This window comes from Cynara cardunculus (assembly GCF_001531365.2).
Source record: "Cynara cardunculus var. scolymus isolate 2C chromosome LG 7, CcrdV1, whole genome shotgun sequence".
NCBI classification, from domain to species: domain Eukaryota; kingdom Viridiplantae; phylum Streptophyta; class Magnoliopsida; order Asterales; family Asteraceae; genus Cynara; species Cynara cardunculus.
In genome coordinates, this window is record NC_037534.1 from 545,011 (window position 1) to 564,129 (window position 19,119).

A 19,119-nucleotide genomic window follows, 5' to 3' on the forward strand; every position below is an offset into this window, starting at 1 on the left:
TATTTTAGAGGTTCTAATGTTATCTTATCGTAAAACAACGACCATCATAATACGACCAAAGGTTCCACTTAATGGGTCACATTCAAGTAATTTTCAATGTGTATCGAAAGTACTCTATAAGGGTGTTTTCAGGTATTTAGGCTCCATGTTGCAAATAGGGTGAGGTCGAGGAAACACGTCACATGAAGATATTGATCGCTAAATTAGGGGATTGTCGTGGGAGTGCTCCATGACAAGGAGGTCCTTCTAAACTTGAAGTAATTATTTTTACAAGATAGTCATTAAAACTGATTATATTGTATTAGTCGAAGTGTTGGACAATAAGAAAAACCCTATGAGAGGAAAATGCAAGAACAAGGATGATTAACTTGATAAGTGGTCATGTTAGGTTTGATAGGATACCAAACAAGGCATATCGGGAGGTGTTAGGAGTTGCACACATCACATATAAGCCGAAAGAGATGAGACAGTGGTTTGGTTACGTTCGTAAGAATCAAATTTGCGATTCCAGTGAGGAAAAGAAAATGTGTGATGCCCAATGGGGGCCATGGGATGATGAACTGAAGTTGAACATGTCAACTCTAGACATTTATGATGACATGAGTTATGATACGATTTACCGCATACGCATGACTAGGATAGAATACCACAAACGGAAATTATTGTGAACTAACCACCTGAATTAAACATTAAATGTTGAAATAGTCTGAAAGAAAACTTTAGTAAAAAACAAAAAGACTAAGAGGAAATGTTTTCAAAGTACAAGGACCAAAAGTGTGCATGACTGAAAGGACTAAAAGGAAATGTTTTAAAAGTATAAGGACCAAAAGCGTGCATAACTGAAAAAGGACTAAAAGGAAATGTTTTCAAAGTATAAGGACCAAAAGCGTGCATAACTGAAAAAGGACCAAAAGGAAATGTTTTCAAAGTATAAGGACCAAAAGTGTGCATAACTGAAAAAGGACTAAAAGGAAATGTTTTAAAAGTATAAGGACCAAAAGTGTGCATATCTGTATGTTTAAGGACGATTAGTGAAATTTACTGGTCTTAGCCGGGTCTTTGTTTTTCCGGATCCTTCTACCCCATAAATTTATCCACTTTCAAGTATGTTTACCGTCGTTTTCCATCAACGCCACCTTTGTTTCACCGGTGAACTCTCGATCAAGAACGATGGATTCGTTTCATCATCTCCTAGAGAGGACTCGGCTACCTCAGCCATCACTCCAGAAACTTGCGGTTGTCTCCATATTCGAAAAGCTCCGATTACCAACTACACTCAATGGACCCGAATTCGACCCGGGAATGCAGGCCGTTGCTCAATGTCTGAACTCAAATTCGCCGGCGGTTGTCGACCAATCGGTCCGAGAGCTTTGCCTTTTTGTAAAGGACTCCAAATTGGAGGTTTCTCGGGGGTTGTTGGAACTCCAGTCAGCCCTCGAAGGCTCTGATTCGCGCTTTGTTAACGTGTTCGTCAAAGCTATAGGGTTTATTGTTCAATTAGGGTTCCAGAATGACAATGTTTCATTTCGCTTCCATTCTTCTGAGGCTCATCCGTTTGTTAAGGTGACGTTGAACAAATTATACAATATGTGTCTGGGAACTCAATTTTAGCTTTCTAATTTGAACAACAGCTCACCATGTTCAAATTAAACACATATCTGAAGTCCAGAGTATACCTCATGCATTCGCAGAGCGTTAACTAATGAGGTGTCATAGGCAGGTGATCAATTGGTGTAAAAAATTTCATACCTGGAGTGTGTAGCTAAATTTCAATACCAACTTAATTGTTAAAGTTTGTACTGCCTTTTTGTCGATTAACTAGAACAATTGGAATACCATCATTAAAAGGGGCAATATCATAACCGATTTCCATTAATGAGGTGTCATAAAAGTTCACACATATTGCTTTTAAACTGTAAACTCATATAATGTGTTGACATTGATGGTTGGCAGGTTCTTTCTTGCGGAACAGAGGTTCAATCCGAGCTAGTGCGACAGGTGCTTATATTTATTATGCAGAACAGGCCGTTGGGAATGGAGGGAATTTGTGAATTCTTAAGACCCTTCTTAAATTTTTTGGTTATACAAACGTCATCTTCAGCGACAATGTCTTCATTGGCAAGGAACCTTTTATCCTCGATATCATCGCTATGTTGTTCATTTCCTTTGGATGCAATTCCTGTTTTCAAGTTGTTGATGGGATGCTGTAAATATATGCAATGCAACAGTGCAGAAGTAAGTGAATATGGAAGCTTATAGAAAACTTTTCTGTAATTTTTGACTCATCAATTTCCAAGCCATGGAAATGGTTATGAAGTCTCCAAATGTATCTTTACTATTGGAGAGAGATATCTTCTTCAACTTATTAGGTTTTCTCTTTTGTCCATTTATATAACCACCCAGTGTGCATGCTAACTTTCTCCATGATGGTGCCTTTTCTAGGATCTGACTAATGTTTCTTATCTCATGGAGACTATCGTGGATGCATTTATTGCGGTTTTGAGCCACCTGGCTAGTACAGGGATGGTATGTCGATTGATTGTATTACGATATATACATGTGTGTGTTTGTGTTTGCATCTTAAAATGTTATTATTACTTAAAGAGGGATTATTGAGTTTGGTTACCAGTGAAAGTTATATAACATTTTTTTTGTTTGGCTTAATCTCGACTGGCAGCGGATTCATGATGCACAATTATGCGGAGCAGAACTTTTAGAGATGATCGTTTCCACTATTCACAAGTATTCTGGTGGGGAAGAGTGCATATTTGACATGTCAAGGCGCTTAATAGTTGTGCAGTCAGAGCTTGGCTTGAAATTTATACCTGAAGCATCATCTGTGATGTTGTCTTTGTTTTTTAGCCTCATTCAGTCAGAGATGGAACACATACAGTTATCAATATTGAAATTGGTTCTCATTCTTATGAAGTGGAAAAACAGCAACGGTAAATTCGTTCAGCTCTCCTTGATTTACTCATAGCTTCTTTCTAATTTCATTTTTGCGTCATATTGTGACTTCAGTACCTCTTTTTATTTGCCAAAAGAGACACAGTAGGCTGGATCATTGTCTGTTTTGATATTTGATGTGTTCTTCATCATAAATACTCTTAACACCTCTAGAAGAATTCATATATATATATATATATATATATATATGATATGGCCATATCTGCATATATGCACACAAATAAGTAGAAATTATAATGACATACCTGTTTGTGAGTATTTTAGAACTCACAGAAGTTGTATTATGCACGTGATTGGAAAAAAAGTGATTGTCAATGGACATCCTGATCTTGTTTATGTTCTTTAGGCTTCCCCTGAATCACCTCAGCTACACAATACATCATCATTGACTAGTTCTTTCTTTGGCTGATATTGATTCTGCACCTGCAGAGAATATCGTCGATGTGCATGAAGAGATTTTATTTGTTTTTCCCACCATCAACCTCATGTCATCTCCGTCCAGATATGTTAAAGAAGCAGCATCTGAGTTGCTTATTATGTTACGAAGGCTCTCTGCGTATTTATTGGTTAATCCAATAAATGAGTTGCTCATGGAAGAGAGATTTCCACGAATCGGCAGATTGGAAGACATCATATTTCGGGTCTTCCATCATTTGTGGTTTCAGGTGGAGTTTCGAGTGTCTTATTACTGAAAACTACATCTTCTTTCCAACATATTTAGAGTGCTCTTATATATTTGGAAAGTGGCTAGCATATTTCTGTTAACTTGTTATTTCTACTGGTACAGTTTTTTTTTGGTAGTGTGAAGTTGAGTTATTCTTAACAACTATCTGGCTGATTCAATAAGTTAGCTAAAATCAAGAGAGTCGGTGTTTTTAACTTGAAAGTATGGTCAACTTATTGGATCACTAAATTAGCTACATCAGCATCTGTGTCAGTGAAACAAAGTGGGACATTGTTATTGTTAAAATTGCTGCATGCATTCATACTTTGTTAGTGATAATTTTACTTTCTTCAAACACAATATCTTAATTTCCCATGCTGCAGTTCTCCTCCATCATGCTGGCATGGGTAAAACATGCGAGTATGTAACCATGAACTTCTATATTTTCAGGATCAAACTTCTTCTTCTGGTTCTTTCTATCTACATTGGGTATCCAATGGCAATAAAAATGTCAAAGAAAAGCAGCATCCACTGAAAAGTTGGACGACCTTAGTAACAGGGTATTGTCAAAGGATGGTTGAAATACAAAAGTCAAGCCTTCCTAGGTCTCAGTCCCAGGAGATATTTCTACGTGGTAAACAATTGCTTTTCCCTGTCTTTGATAGCTACTCGTACATGATGCAATGTATCAACCATGAGCAGTTAGATATCTTCCTCTAAGTAACAAGCTGTTCCTCTACTGCAGAAATTCCGCCTTTACTTGCTGCAATTGCCAGTGTTCTCATTTTGCATCCTACATTAGGGAATTCTGCAGTAGATCTCCTGGCTCTTATTGGCAATATGGATCCCAAACTTGGTGTTCCACTATTTCTAGTAATTTTATTTTACCTTAACATATTCTCTGGTAAATCTGAAGAAACCGACTTCCAAGACATATTGGTAAGCCACTAAAGCTCTATCAGGTGCAGATCTTATTAGCCTTTCTCCTTTATGCTCAGTTGTTACTGTTTCTAATCTTATAGCAATTGCTGCAGCTAAAACTTTTAAGAATGCTTCCCTTACTTGTGTCACATCCTGCAATGGTACCGCTCATAGTCCAGACAATCTTGCCAATGCTTCAGAAGGATGCAAATCCGTAAGTTGTCCATGCATTTGTTCTTTCTTTATTCTATTCATGTACATGAATCTACATGATTGTTGCATTGTAATTATATAAAATTCATATATAAATTTTGTGTCACTATCTGTACACAGAATCTCAGTCAAATCCGTATTTGCCTATATGCAATACTTGAAACTCACCGATGGTTGCCAATGCATGAATGATATTGCTGCTTTCTTCCAATCTGCTTGCACAACCACAATTAGATATATAACTCTTGGGGAAAAGATAATCTTTTCAAAATTAAGTCGAGACCTGTGGCTCCAATGGTCCAACCCGAATGGCTGTCAATTTTTCTGACATCATTTATTACTGTCTTCTGGTTTAATAAATATTTTACTTGACTTGTTGTGTTCCAGAGTGTTATATGCTACTGCTTTGCGTCTGCTTTGCAAGACCTGGGAGATCAATGACCGAATTTTTGGAAGTTTGCAGGTATGAATTTTGTTGTGCTTATTTCCGGTACCTGTTTTGATGTAGCTCTTATCGAAATTTGGCGGTCATAGTCTCATATGGTGAAAAGCTCTTTCATCTATTTTTTCCTTCACCATTCGATTTATATGTTTAGTCCTTAATTTTTCAGATGGCATATTAAAGCACAATTCATGCATGTAGAATATCATAATTTTGGTTGAAGTTTGTGAAATAATTAAATTCAAATACTCCATTTCGCTTACATTGTTTGACCATATCATTTCACTATTTACTTTCTTCTATCTATTTGGAAGGGTTTATTACTTCCAGAAGCTTTCACCCAGTTCAAATGGGAGAGAAGTATTAGTATAAGCATGGCTGTTAGCATCTGGGATGTTTGCAAAAAGAATCCTGACAGGGGTGTAGACATTATCTTGTCTGTTGAGGTATGAATTTGTATGAAATAATTTCTCCCTGATTTTTCCAAAGCATCTTATGCTCTCTATATTTCTCATCTAACTAACAGGCATGCATTAAGAGCACAGATGCTACAATTAAAGCTCTTGGTGTTCAAAGCCTTGCCCTTCTTTGTGAAGCTGATGTGATTGGTAAGACCTAGTTGATGCATGAATGGATATCTTGCGTCCATGATGTAATAATGCTTAGATGTAATCGAGTATCAGTAATGCAATTGATGATGTGTTTTTCTTAGAAGTAGCATTTTGATCATTGTTGCTGATAACAGAAGTAATGTTGATATTCAAATTTGTGATGATTTTAAATTGCCCGATTATTGAATTTTTTTGTCAAAACATTATTCAGATTTTTATACTGCTTGGAGTGTTATAGCAAAGCATGTTCGGAGCTACTCCACTGACCCGGTTATTGCAAATAGGTAAGTCCTAATGACTTTGTTTGCATCATGTGTTCAGATTCTGTTTTCAACTATAATGATATAAAACTAACATCTTCTAAGGTGCTGGAAAATCTGATACTTGCACATTTAGTAAAAAGAATCTGGCACGATTCTCAATTGCACAAGCATAATCCGAAATTATCTTAAAAGAACATACGTTCCTGATATGGCAATGTTATCACATTGCTCGTTTTTTTAGTTAATTATGTCATGAGCTAAGACAACCATAATGATTCATAATGCCCTTCTTTGCAAAAATCTAGACCTGTCACAGAAATTAGAAGTATGACTAACTGTGTAATATTATAAAACTGCTCTAATATTTCTCAATATTGATCTTTGGACAGCGCATGCCTGATTTTAAGATGGGGTGCAATGGATGCTGAGTCATATTCAGAAAATGCCACGGGTGTGTTGCAGATACTATGGGAAGTTGCCACATCAAGACATCCTTGTCATGGGTTATCATGGGCAAATGCTAGAGCATCTGCTTTTGAGGCATTAACTCAATATCAGGTATGATTTTTATTTGGTCTTGAAGACGTCAATGTTGCACTTTTATGCCAGAATGCCTCATTTACCCTATTTGACTACCTCTTAAGGATAAAGCAGTCCTTTACTACTCTAGATCTAGTGTTGTCTGAGTTGTTGCTCTTTTCCTTTGAACCATGTGGGATCTCTTAGGTACCTCATATCCACCAATTCATTCCAGATTTCAGGGAGAAGAACATAGAGATGCTTGTTTCTGAGACCGACCCCAAAGTTCTTGAGGCCATGGAGAGATTTGAAGCAAAGATGATAACACACGAACACATGTTAGGAAACTTTTTCCTTTGAGTTTCTTTCACACCCAACTGTTTGCGACTACATATCATGTTTTGAGATATATTCTTTGTGTGGTTTTTTCCCAGTACGAGGCGGAGACTGGTGAAGGAGAAAAGAGTGCCTGCCAACAAGATTGAGAAATTACTAGATGTCTTTCCTCGGGTTATTGGCATTTCAGGTACAATCCTTTAGTTCAGTGCTCATATTTTATGAGGTAGTGATAGCTTCTTTGGCTTCCATTGGCCATTGTGTTAAGGATATATGCAATACTAACTTGTCTTTTGGTTTATATAACTGACTGCTTAATTGCTTGATGCCCAAGTTTGGTGGTGATTCAGATGCCGTTATTATCCAGAAGGGTCCATGCATTGTACAAATATTTATAACATAAGTTCAGAATAGACAAAGCATGGGTGTAATGGAGTGCCCCTGATAAAATTAAGACAATCTTTATATAGAGAATTGTCCTGGAAATATGTTTCTGGTGTGGGAATGTGTCTATGTTAGATTTATCTGTTCCCCTGTTATATACAGGGTATGGAAAGTGTAATTCTCAAATCTCATGCCATCTAAGACATGATCGTAGCTTATTCTACAACAATTCATTGTCAAACAATTTTGAACTATTGCATCTCTAGGTGCATATTTATTGATTAAATATCTAGTCCATATCCATACCATGTCTAACTTTGGTATGTTCATGCATCTTGGAGAGTCCATATAACAAGATTCATAATTATGTTCATGAATAAAATGAGCACACTGTGTGGGTGTGTATGCATGCAGCCTGTATGCTTGAGCATATCTTTCCATTTGCAGGAATTAATAGTAAAGCAGGAGAACTACCAGGTGCAGCTCTATTTCACCTTTCTTTTAGTGTGAAAGATGAAAATAACCAAGGAGCATCAAAGGTAAAGCATGTAGTACAGTCTTGTGTCCTGTCATCATTAGAGCTTTACCATGTTACATCTGAAATCTTTAGTTTACAGGTTTTGCACGATCTACATGCCAGATACGAGAATGCGTTAGTGGAGATAGCTGGGTCACTACAGCTCTCAAGGAATATTATTGTTGCACTTCTTTCACTGCAATCCTGGAAACCATTCATGCAACGTTGGCTGCGGGCTTGCATACCGTTATTAGATGTTAAGGCATCCACCACTTTGATGGATACAACTTCCAAGGCAGCGGATGATATTCTGAAGGTTCAGTATCTCTTTTGTTTTTGGGTCACAGTGGTGCTTTGTTACCCTAGTTTTCAAATGGTATTTCTGTATGTTTTAATTCCAGTTGTAACAATTTTTATGCAGTGTATGAGACAAAAGGCTGATAAATCTATCCCTAGATCTGCTGAGAATATTGGGCTAGCTGTGGGTGCACTTTGTTTGGTAAGTACTACCATGCTTTGCTCATAATTGAAGATGCCACTTCCTTTTATTTTCTTGAAATGGTAAAAGAATTATATTAATACTGAAATTTTAGTACATACTAAGACAGTATGAAACAACCAATCCCCATACAACGGATAACATTGACAATCAACATGACTAGCAATTGTCTAACTAGAAATACATTGGACAACTGAGAAACAAGTGATTGGGGCTAACTGAAGCTAAAACTATTCACTGAAAACTGAATGCACCTTAGACCAGTTAAAAGTTCTAAAATTCTACCTGACTAAACAAGACAAATGAACATAAAAAACACAAAAAAAAAATCCTAGCCAACCAACTCCACCCACTGCTCCACCAAACATGGGAACTGCAAACCTGACACCCAACTGGAAATTAGTCTGCAAAGACAAACCCGATCGCTGCAAAACCATCAACTTGCCACCAGTGTTTCTGCCTAAGTCTAACCATCAACTCATGAAGCACATCAGAACCAAACTGCATAGCAAAAAACCTTACTGAGATTAAAATGAAATCTATCTCTGAAACCTCACAAAAAACTGAACTTATTCCGATGACTCTAAACAGCAGCGGGCGAATTTTGACAGCGGATGAGGTGGCCGATGCTGATGATAAAAGCCTGAAAAATGTTGTGGCAACGAAATGACTGGAGAAATGACCTGTGGTGATTAGCCGATGAACACTACCTGAAATGACTCTGATATAACAGTAGCCTGAACAACCTGAAAACACCAAAAACTTTAGATCCACTGCATGAAAACCATTCACCAGAAACCCATTGCCTGGCTGGAGGAATGAATATTCAGTGATGGAACCACCGTCCCATGGACTGGAGAAAATTCTCCTGGCAAAAACACTGCCTGTCCTGAAGCACTGCTTGATGTGAACAAAAATCTTAAAATAACTTTGATCTGAAGGAGCAAAAATGGGGGATCTGAAAGAAATAGGTGAGAAAATGGAAGGCCCTCAATACTGCTACCTGAAGGCTGTTGGCCAAAGGCAATTATGCACCAAGAATACGAAGAGTCTTTTTTAATGTGGATTTTAGAGAGGGAAGGGAGAAAGAGATATAAGAGTATGTTGGTTTCCTGTTGTGCCACTTTGTTTTTGGTCTTTGCCACAATTAGGCGTACTGCTCTGCCTATCTGAACAAAATTACTATCTTTCTACCCAACCTTGGCTCTCCTTACTAGGTAGTTCTTAATAAGCATATTATTACTGCTGGTCATTATTTGTTCGGCATTGTGTTTTGCCAGGTCCTTCCCCCATCTGCTCATGCTACAAAAGCAAGTGCCTCAAAGTTTCTGCTGAGTTGGTTATTCCAGCATGAACATGAATATCGCCAGTGGTCAGCTGCAATTTCTCTTGGAGTCATCTCAAGTTGCTTGCACGTGACTGATCACAAACAAAAATTCCAAAACATCAATGCACTCATTGAGGTACTAATACCCGCATTTGTTTCTATTTACGAGGATTTGTCTAGAGTAACCCCTGTTTGGTTGAGTTTCAGATGTTCCCATATGATGTAGGCCATATAACTATCCTGTAGTACCGACTACATCTTTTCGATATACACCTCCCAGAAAAACTGCTCTGTTAATTACATGTCAAGCAGTTATTGAACCACAAACATACACACTTGATATTATTTTGTACACATTTATATTGCTTACACATGTGTTTGAAATGTTATTGTGAACATAGCTTGAAATATTCTATAGATGTTTCTACACCAAAATATGGTGAGAAATTAAGGTCCTACCTTTAGTCCCTGGTGTGCTATAAGCCTCTTCTTTGTTATACTTATCATCTAGTCCAGTGTATCTATATATGAAAGTTGACTTGTATAAAGCCAATCTTCTTGAGCCAATACTTTCATCTAGTGAAGTGAAATTCTCTATATGGTTGAGAGAATATTTTAAATGATAAGTTATCAACGTTCATGTTTTTAATTTGAGTTTCCGTTGTAAAATGCCTACAGAAAAAGCCTTAGCGAGCATGACATGTTATTGGCTACATTTCTGACCTGATTTCTTTTTTGAGGTTGCATGTACGAGCAGAAGCACTCTTGTAAGAGGGGCTTGTGGAGTTGCTTTAGGTTATTCATGTCAAGATCTTCTCACACGTTTTACGGTTGGAGATGACTCCCATTTGGACAAAGAAGTTCACGAGATGCAGGAAACTGACTTACTTGGAAAGGTTGTTAGGACCTTATGTCGGTTAATAGATCAATATGCTCAATCTTCGACAACCACTCTCCAAAGTCTATCTGAATACTTCCCACAGCTACCAAATACTACTGATCCAGATATTGCTTTAAGCTCTTCTGGTAAAAGTTCTGATTACTTGGAGGAAGATATATGGGGTGTTTCAGGACTTGTCATGGGTTTAGGAAGTTCTGTTACCGCAATATACAGATCTGGGTGTATCGATGCGATTAAGAAGATAAAACACCTAATTCTATCATGGATTCCTCTTGAGAATCCCTTGGAAGAAAACTCTGGTATGAATGGGAACTTGGAACTAGTTTTATCCATGGGGGCTTGTCTTGCGCTTCCATTTGTAGTGTCTTTTTCCCAGAAAGCAGAACTGATTGTTGGTGCTGAACTCGAATATCTTGTGAGTGGCTATTGTGAACTTATCAACAAACTGCTTTCTACAAAAAGTTCCGGGGCTTTCTGCCAGAGCTTGTTGATGGCATCTTGCGTTGGAGCAGGAAACCTTCTTGGCTGCATTTTAAATGAAGGGGTGCATTCATTGGATGCTAAGTCTGTTAAGGATTTACTAGATATGTTCAAGAAAATCTACTCTAATCCTCATCCTCCTCTTATGCATTTGGGTGCAATGCTTGGAGTTGTAAATGCACTAGGAGCAGGGGCTGGGACCTTGTTTCTGCACTGCCCCTTAGCCTTCTCTCGGTCTATTTCTGAACAGAAGGTAATTCTGCACTTATAATTGGTTATTCAGCATTGATGGTGTATGAGTTGCATGTTTGTAGTTCTGTATAACTGAACTCTATTGCTAACTTGTTTCCCAACAGGAATCTTCTTACATTACCGGTCCTCTATTCTCTAGTGCTGTTATGGAGCTCAGTTTGACATCATTAATACAAGAAATCTTTCTTGTTGCCCAATATTCTGATGATGACCAACTGCAACAGTATGCAGCTTGGGCAGTTTCATTTCTTAGACATTACATCTGGTCCAGTGATCTCCACAATGAGGACAGAGCAAAACCAAATTCTGCATCTCAAAGCTTCCCCGATGATAGCATAGTCATGAAACTGAGCCTGTGGTTGATGAATCTAAACTACTCTGGGGTGCGTGACTCACTACTATATTACTTTAAAGCACTCTTTCTGTTCCTAAAGTATTTGTATACTGTAGCCAGTAAGCGAATGATGACTAACCATGACAATCTTATCAGAAACCTGCTAAACACAACTGTTTTTACCTAGGTTATTTGCATTCTGAACTTCTTTTTTTCTATATTATACAGTTGTTAACCTACAACTAGTTTGGGACCTCATAATTGTTGAGGAATAAACTCAAAACTGTCATATTTTCTAGGTGACTTATAAATGAGAAGTTGAAGGGACAAACGTTGGTCAATCTGAGTGTATCACCTATGAAGTAAAAGGTTTTAAGTCTAGTTTCCAATGGTGAAGGTTTGAAGTAATTTGTAGTTTTCCATAATAAGTTATGAGAGTTTTAGTAACCAAGGTTGTTAAAGGCTCAAGGTGCACTTAGGCGCAAAGGGGTCCAGGGGCCTAGGCGCAAGGCACAGGCGTGAGGCGCATCTTACAAAAAATATATACATATATATATACACACACACAGAGTTATGCACAACTCAAATGTGTAGCAAGTACTCCAGTACAACAACCAACAATACTTCAATAGAGGCAAAAGGGAGAAGGGTCTAAGCATGGGTATTTATAGAGAAAGAGGCTTGAAGTTATAAGAACTTGGTATATAATATTAGGGTTTGACTTATGTCATCTATAACTCTTTTTTAAGAAGCCTAGGAGATAAGAAAGATGAGAAAACTTATTTAATATTGGGGTTTGACTTGGTATTTAATAACTCTTTATGAGACGCGCCTAGACCTACAAGGCGCCTCAGCCAAGGTGCAGGGCCTTAGTGAGCCTCGTGAATACGCCTAGCCTCGACTTTAAAAAATCCCTAGACCTTGAGCCTTATGAGCCTCATAGCCTAGGCGCACTTTTAACAACTATAGTCAGGACCAAATGCTGCTGCTAGAATTCTGTTTTTATATTATATTATGCTTAATACGTAAGAGAGAAGAATATATGTTCAAGAACTAAAAGAAAGACTTCTCTTCTATGGAAATCACTCTGGTTTGTCATAAACTCAATTTAAGCCATAACTGTTCTTGTTATCAAGATTAGTGAAGTAATTAGCTTTATTTGACATTGAAGAAGTATTTACCTTCCTCAATGTCTTCCCTATTTAATAGTGTTACTACTCCCTCTGTGCCACAATAAGTCTCAACATTTCTATTTTAGTTTGTCCCAAAATAAATGTCACTTTTCAGTTTTACCCTTAATTATGAGATGCAAAAAAAATTCCAATACTCTATTATTAAGGGTAAATTTATCATATAGTTAATTAAAAAGTGTAAAGTTGCACATTTCTAAATCTGTGTCTTTTCCATAGTGAATATGGACGGAGGGAGTATTTAGTTGACATATGTTTGTCTTTGGGATAAGGTAATAAGGTTTGAACATATATTAATGCTCAAAACATTAGTTTCAACAGTTCGCTTGACAGACTAACACTTTCTAATCGACATTTAGTTTTTCCTTTTAACGCATGTTCGTCATCAGGCTGCTGCCAGTTCACATGTTAACACAGTTGCCGCTGTTTTGCGATGCCTCACCCATGCTCCAAGGCTGCCACAGCTTGATTGGGGGTCAATCATTAGAAGGTGCATGAGATATGAGGATCAAGTTGCTCATATGTTACAAGAAGATTCTGATCATAAGAAAGGAAAACTGAGGGAGGAATGTTTAGTATTCTCTTTGGTCCATGGCAGCAACTTCAATGCTTTGCTCACCTTCCTTGATGAACTGTTCGACCTCTCCAGGTTCAAGATGCTTGAAATGAATCTGCAGTTGTGCATCCTTTCTCACCTGCCACAGATGTTAAAAATATTCTCGGGGTCTAGGCTTGAAAAGATATTTGATGACGTTGCCACCTTCATACAGTCACCAGTTTCGTTTGACCAAATTTATAATCCAGAACAGAAAAGCCTACTACGAACATCATGCTGGAAGGGTCTTCATATGTGTTTCGATGAAGCTTCTCTCGATTCTGAAAAACTTATACCCAACTTCGAGAATTGCATGGAGGTGCTCTTTTCTTTGTTGCCACAAGTTTCAGGGTTAAAGTCGTTAGAAATGAACAGGAATTATGAAGGGGAGGAGTGGTCTGAGGCAGTAAGATGTCTAGGGAAGGTTCGTTGGGATTGGTTATCACATTGTTTGCAGGTAATGCATCTTTCCTTCTTGGATATTCACATGGAATCTTGGCTCGTATTGAATCTTTATCATATCTGCCTTTCTCTCTTCATCACACTTTTCCCAATTTGGGGGTCTGCATGCCAGCTGCTCCACTCTTTGGGTAGAAGTGTTGTCTTCCTACATCTCATCCTCCCCATACCCCACAACAGGTGGGATATATTGGGTTCGTTTGGATTCGTTTATTTGATGGATTGCCTAGTAAGCCTAACATTGTAGACGTTGGTAATAATTGCTATTCTTTTTTTTCTTTTTTTGACGAAAGTTCAGCTTAATTAAGTTGGGGAAAAACTGTTCAATTTTTAGATTTCCCTTAGCATCGACAACAATGGTGTGTTATTAATCATTATCTTTTGCTGAAGATCACATGCACTAGTCTGTCTTGTTGTTGGTACTTGTACTAACATTGTTGCACATCTAAACAGCTTCACTATCTTAACTTTGTCCAGTAACTGTTACCATCCACAGATTTCAGAGAGTAGTTTCAATCAGGGAAGCCATCAGTTTTTGGAAGCAAAGAAAAAGGTCATAGCTAGAGCAAGACTGGTGCAGACTGGTTCTATTCCATTGCTTGAACTGTCAAAACTGAAACCTTACATACTGAACACCAGATCTGAAGGTCAGTACGTTATTTTAATGTGTATATATGTATGGTATAATCTCTCTCTCTCTCTGTATATATATATATATATATATAGACATGGTATAACCTGTGAAATCTCACATGAAGAATAAATCCTGTTGGCGCTTTCTTCCATAGGCTATAGGGTGATTTTGTACAGGGAGAAGACTTGGACAAACTCTATTTGTGTAGTATTATATATATGTGTGTGTGTGTATATATATATACCCCTGCCTTCCAAAAATAAAAATAAATGTCCATATTTTTATTTTAGTTTATCCTAAAATAAGTGGTCATCTCCTCCTTGACCCTACTTTCCATTGGGATTTACCGGGTCCGTTTGGTTTTGTCCCAAAATAGGTGTCCACTTTCAAAAGTGTCTACCTTTCAATTCTACCCTTAATTATAAGATTGAGAAATTCATTACTCCCTCTATTATTAAGGGTAAAATGGTCATTTAGTTGATGAAAAAGTGTAATAGTTACACATCTCTAAAACTGTGCCTTTTTCATTGTGGATATTTATTTTGGGACAGAGGGAGTATGTGGATACCAGAATTTGTGGAATCCCATGCGGTGAGTAGTGCTCATGGAAGAGGTCCATGTAGGTCCCATACACGGAGATCATCTGTGGACACTATTGATCTTGTGGAATTTTGCAAATACTATTTTCCCTATTATATTTGTTTTAATGTGGTACTAAAGAGAAGGTACCAAAGGGTCAATGCCCAACGGTAACCGGGTTTCACTAGTAGATCTCAACCTCCTTGGAAGACAAGGGTTAAAGCCTCATTAAAGATGAGTGTGAGTGAGTTTTGCCATATATAAATATTATATACTTAAGAAATTAGGAGCGGATGGTGTTACTTATCAATAAATGGAGTTGGTCTTGTCAGTAATTTTTCTATAAAATTGCAGGTATATGGGACGTTCTGGTGGAAGTAGTAATGGCTTTGCAAGATGCTGAAGGAAGTATCAAACGACAATGGCTTGTGGATGCAGCAGAAATTAGCTGTGTGACTAGTTACCYTTCAACGGTAATTACATGTTTCCTTATCATGAGCAGTTTGATAGCACAAACAAAACCGAACCCCTTTTTAGGTTTGTTGGGTAAACCTTCCATCTCTCCTTTTGCCATTGACTGTTTTAGGTCACAAAGATAAAGACGTTATTCAGGAAATTTCTTGAGAGTGTAGATTTTAAGAGATCAAATCACTTTAAAAGTTGTATAGACATGAGAAAAATGAGTTTCAAATGGACATTTACCTTTTCTTGCTCTTGACGCTTGATATGGAGGCATTGGTTCTTTCCAATGGCATGATCTTGGATAGGAGTTCTTGGAAGCGGCAGATTAGGGTAGTTGATTGCAAGCAAGAATGCCGTTGGGTGGGAGTGGGTTGGGGCAAGGGTCGAGAGGGTCTTCAGAAAAGTTGCTGGTTTTTGTTGTTAGAAATAGGCAATTTTCTTCCATGTGTTTTTTAGCTTTGATAGGTTCTTTGCGTTTATTCTTTTTACATATATATATGGCCTATATTTGTGCAATATAGTAATTTTTCTTATTCTTTTTCGTAAGTTGGGGTTCTTTTCGGGTGCGTTTGGTACGCAGGCAGGACTCGACATGCGAGAGTGAGGTAGGCGGATGAGAGATTTGTGGAAGGTTTTAATTCGACTTAGGTAGCTTAGTAATTTACCAAGCTTGTCTCATATCCCTGATTTTTGTTCCACCTACTGTACTTGGGACATAAAAAATGCATTTTTATGTCTCATTCACTCCTTTCCAGTGCAGTCTAATTGTCGCATTCAACAATAATTTTTTGTTCTATCATGTTCTGTCTGCATAAGGCCCGGGATTTTCGGGCCTGGGCCTTCCAAGGCCGTTTTCAATGAGAAAAATAAGGCCCGGGTTTTTTAGGCCTGAACCGGGCTTTGGGGTTGAAACAGGGCCTGATCGGGCTTTTGCATGTCTGCCCCTAAATTTTCGGTAGGCCTGGGTTTCGGGTTTGGGCTTTTTTGTGCATCTTTGATCTCATGTACCAAAGACATCTTTTGGAAACAAACTCTGTCAGGACAAATGTAAGTTCTGTGTACATCTTATGCCTCATCCTTACCTCCGGGGAGGTATATACTGTGTTTGTGTGGTTTTGTTTGGTTTTTAGAGTATGTCATCTATTTTCTGAGCTGCATTTTCATTTGCAGGCTATGCAGTTTATGAGTTTGCTATGTGGTTGCTCGTCCAAGTATATGCCTTTTTTGATCGTTAACCCTCATACTATATTGAGTGACCTACCCGTAACCCTTAGTTCTCTACTGTTAGATGACGGTAACTGGGGTGTAGTGGCTGAACCGGTGGTTTCGCTCATGTGGACTTCAACCAACCGTATTCACGATTGGGTTACAAACAACGTGAACGGCTTTTCTAACCAACAGTTGTTTGATGAATCAGAGAGAGAAATCAATGTGTTTCTGTTGAAAGTGATGCATCATACTTGTGTTGCTTTGAAACACCATTTGCCTCCTGAAAAGCAGCTTTTGCTTGCCAATATGATTCTTCCCTAAAACTTGTGCTGCTGCTGGATCAAGGCTTCAGAGTAGAAAATTCTGTATCTATTCACTAATGAATGGTGGGGTAAGTTACGCCACTCTCTTTTAAATAGGCATCTATTCACTTTGAATGGTAGGGTAAGTTAAAAGTTTAAACCACTCGTTTTTAGATAGATAATGGGTAAATTTGCATTTTCTGAAGGCATTTTTGTTTGGTTCGTATTTTTTGTTATAATTTGATGGTCCACAATGCAAAATCTTATGTTTTATGACATTTCTTGAGTCAACAATTAACGCTTATTTAGACGTTAATACTTCTACCGTCCCAAAACATGTGTATTTAACCAGAAGGGTGATATCTGATTGGTTTGAGCTTGGGCTCCAAATATCAAAAGTGTCTAGAGGTCTCAGGTTCAAATCTAAGGAGAAATAAAAATCCCGTTGTGGTGAGGGAGGTTCAAATGCAGTGATTCTGGGCTACTCGCATAGCAGGTGGTCGCCCTGATTAGTCGGCTCGCATAGCGGGTTGGATATTCAGGTTAATACAAAAAAAATAAGTGTATTTTAAAATTTTAGTTTATCCCAAAATAAGTGTTTACTTTTCAAAAGTAATGTCTATCTTCCTATTCTACCCTTAATTATGGGATGGAGAGAATTTCTCTATATAACCAAAGGTAAACTTGTTATTTTGTTAATTAAAAAGTGTAATACTTCATCGTCTTAGAACTGTGTACAATTTTTTATCGTGGATATTTATTTTAGGATGGAAAAAGTAATAGTTTTTTGAAAATGTAGACCTTAAAATGTGGTTTTTTGAAAGTTTGTTGTAAATTGTTTAAAAGTATTATGTTATTTTTCATTTGGTTTATTTATAAAATAAGTAACAAATTATTGACAGCAACATTATATAAAGGGCTGTTTGGTAGTTGTTGAATGGTTTGGTGTAAAATGATTAAAAGGCTTTCATGATATAATGCAAAATGAAATATAATTGTTTGGTAATCGTTTAAATGAAATTAGGGTGTTGAATAGTTTAGGGAGACCCAAGATACAAAATCATTCAGAGAATTTTAGAACCATTAAGAGGTAAAGAAACAACCTTTTAAGTGTTATTTAGTTGAATGACATTCATGACCTATCGAAATATTTTTGGACATTTTTTTCTTATTGAAGTATATATATTTATACACGGTAGGCCTGGGTTTCGGGCATATAGTTTACAAGTCATTTGAATTTTACTTCTTAATACTTAAAAGTAGTATTGGTCCAAGGGATGAAAATAGAAATGAATTACAAACCATAAGGATCAAAACCAAAACTTTGAAATCGTAAGGATGAAATTTGCAATTTTTAACAAACAACAGGGAACGAGAACGTAATTTACACTTTCACTAGAAGAAGACCCTGGTTCAATGACCCTCGCGATTCTTACTAACATTTGCAGATAAACAGCTTCTCAGTGGTCAAAACCGGCATTTTATATGAAATTAGGGGTTGTTTAGCAAACATTTACTGGGTAAGATGCTACTTCAAGAGTCACCATCCTTGTCTACTTTAGCAGGTAACATTCCCAGCCATCAAAATAGATTATTGGTAAATGTCTCTTACCTGGTAAGTATTAACCGGATAAGAGTCTTCCTTCACTAGGCAAGATTCTCGATCTTATTATACCTCTTACCGGGTAAGATTCTCGGTCCTTGTCGTGAAGTGAGGGACACCCGGTAAGCGCAGTAAACGGCCTCTTAATCTTGGGTTCTTGGTTGCCATCAAGGAAGTTAGAACAGTAACAAGAGTTTGTATCGGGTCGAGTTTTCAGCCTCTTAAAAGAATGGCATTTATAATGAATGGAACACCAAAAAAACAAGTATTTCAGGTCATACTCTTTAAAAGAAACTCCTTGCATTGGCAGTAATCCATGACAAAAAGCTCATTTACCATTTCTTAATAAGCTGCAGCTAAATCCAAGTGCTCGTACGAGCTGCAGGTTGTAGCCACCTTGTAAAATCATGGTGTTTCTTCGACAATCAACTGAAAGATCAGAGTGAGAGAAATATA

At 37.5% G+C, this 19,119-nt stretch overlaps 1 protein-coding gene across 8 annotated transcripts; it reads left to right on the plus strand.

Moving 5' to 3' along the window:
• Positions 1 to 1,132: 1,132 nt before the first annotated feature.
• LOC112515247 (protein RST1) lies at positions 1,133 to 17,363 on the plus strand. Of its 8 annotated transcripts, none has more exons than XM_025121938.1 (26): positions 1,133 to 1,563; positions 1,954 to 2,235; positions 2,443 to 2,526; positions 2,678 to 2,945; positions 3,397 to 3,632; positions 4,082 to 4,265; positions 4,377 to 4,570; positions 4,666 to 4,766; positions 5,153 to 5,228; positions 5,522 to 5,653; positions 5,734 to 5,815; positions 6,030 to 6,102; positions 6,471 to 6,639; positions 6,808 to 6,938; positions 7,035 to 7,126; positions 7,768 to 7,859; positions 7,938 to 8,153; positions 8,259 to 8,336; positions 9,617 to 9,799; positions 10,404 to 11,297; positions 11,401 to 11,679; positions 13,210 to 13,872; positions 14,371 to 14,521; positions 15,442 to 15,560; positions 16,720 to 16,760; positions 16,838 to 16,884. In XM_025121938.1, exons 1-26 carry the CDS (start codon positions 1,171 to 1,173, stop codon positions 16,839 to 16,841), a joined length of 5,217 nt encoding a protein of 1,738 aa, XP_024977706.1. In that variant the 5' UTR covers positions 1,133 to 1,170; the 3' UTR covers positions 16,842 to 16,884. The 8 variants fall into 8 exon arrangements, with proteins under 8 accessions (XP_024977706.1, XP_024977705.1, XP_024977709.1 ...); XM_025121943.1 differs by having other exon boundaries at positions 1,551 to 1,563; positions 1,954 to 1,998; positions 2,124 to 2,235; positions 16,720 to 17,363; XM_025121937.1 differs by having other exon boundaries at positions 16,720 to 17,363.
• The last annotated feature ends 1,756 nt before the right edge of the window (positions 17,364 to 19,119 follow it).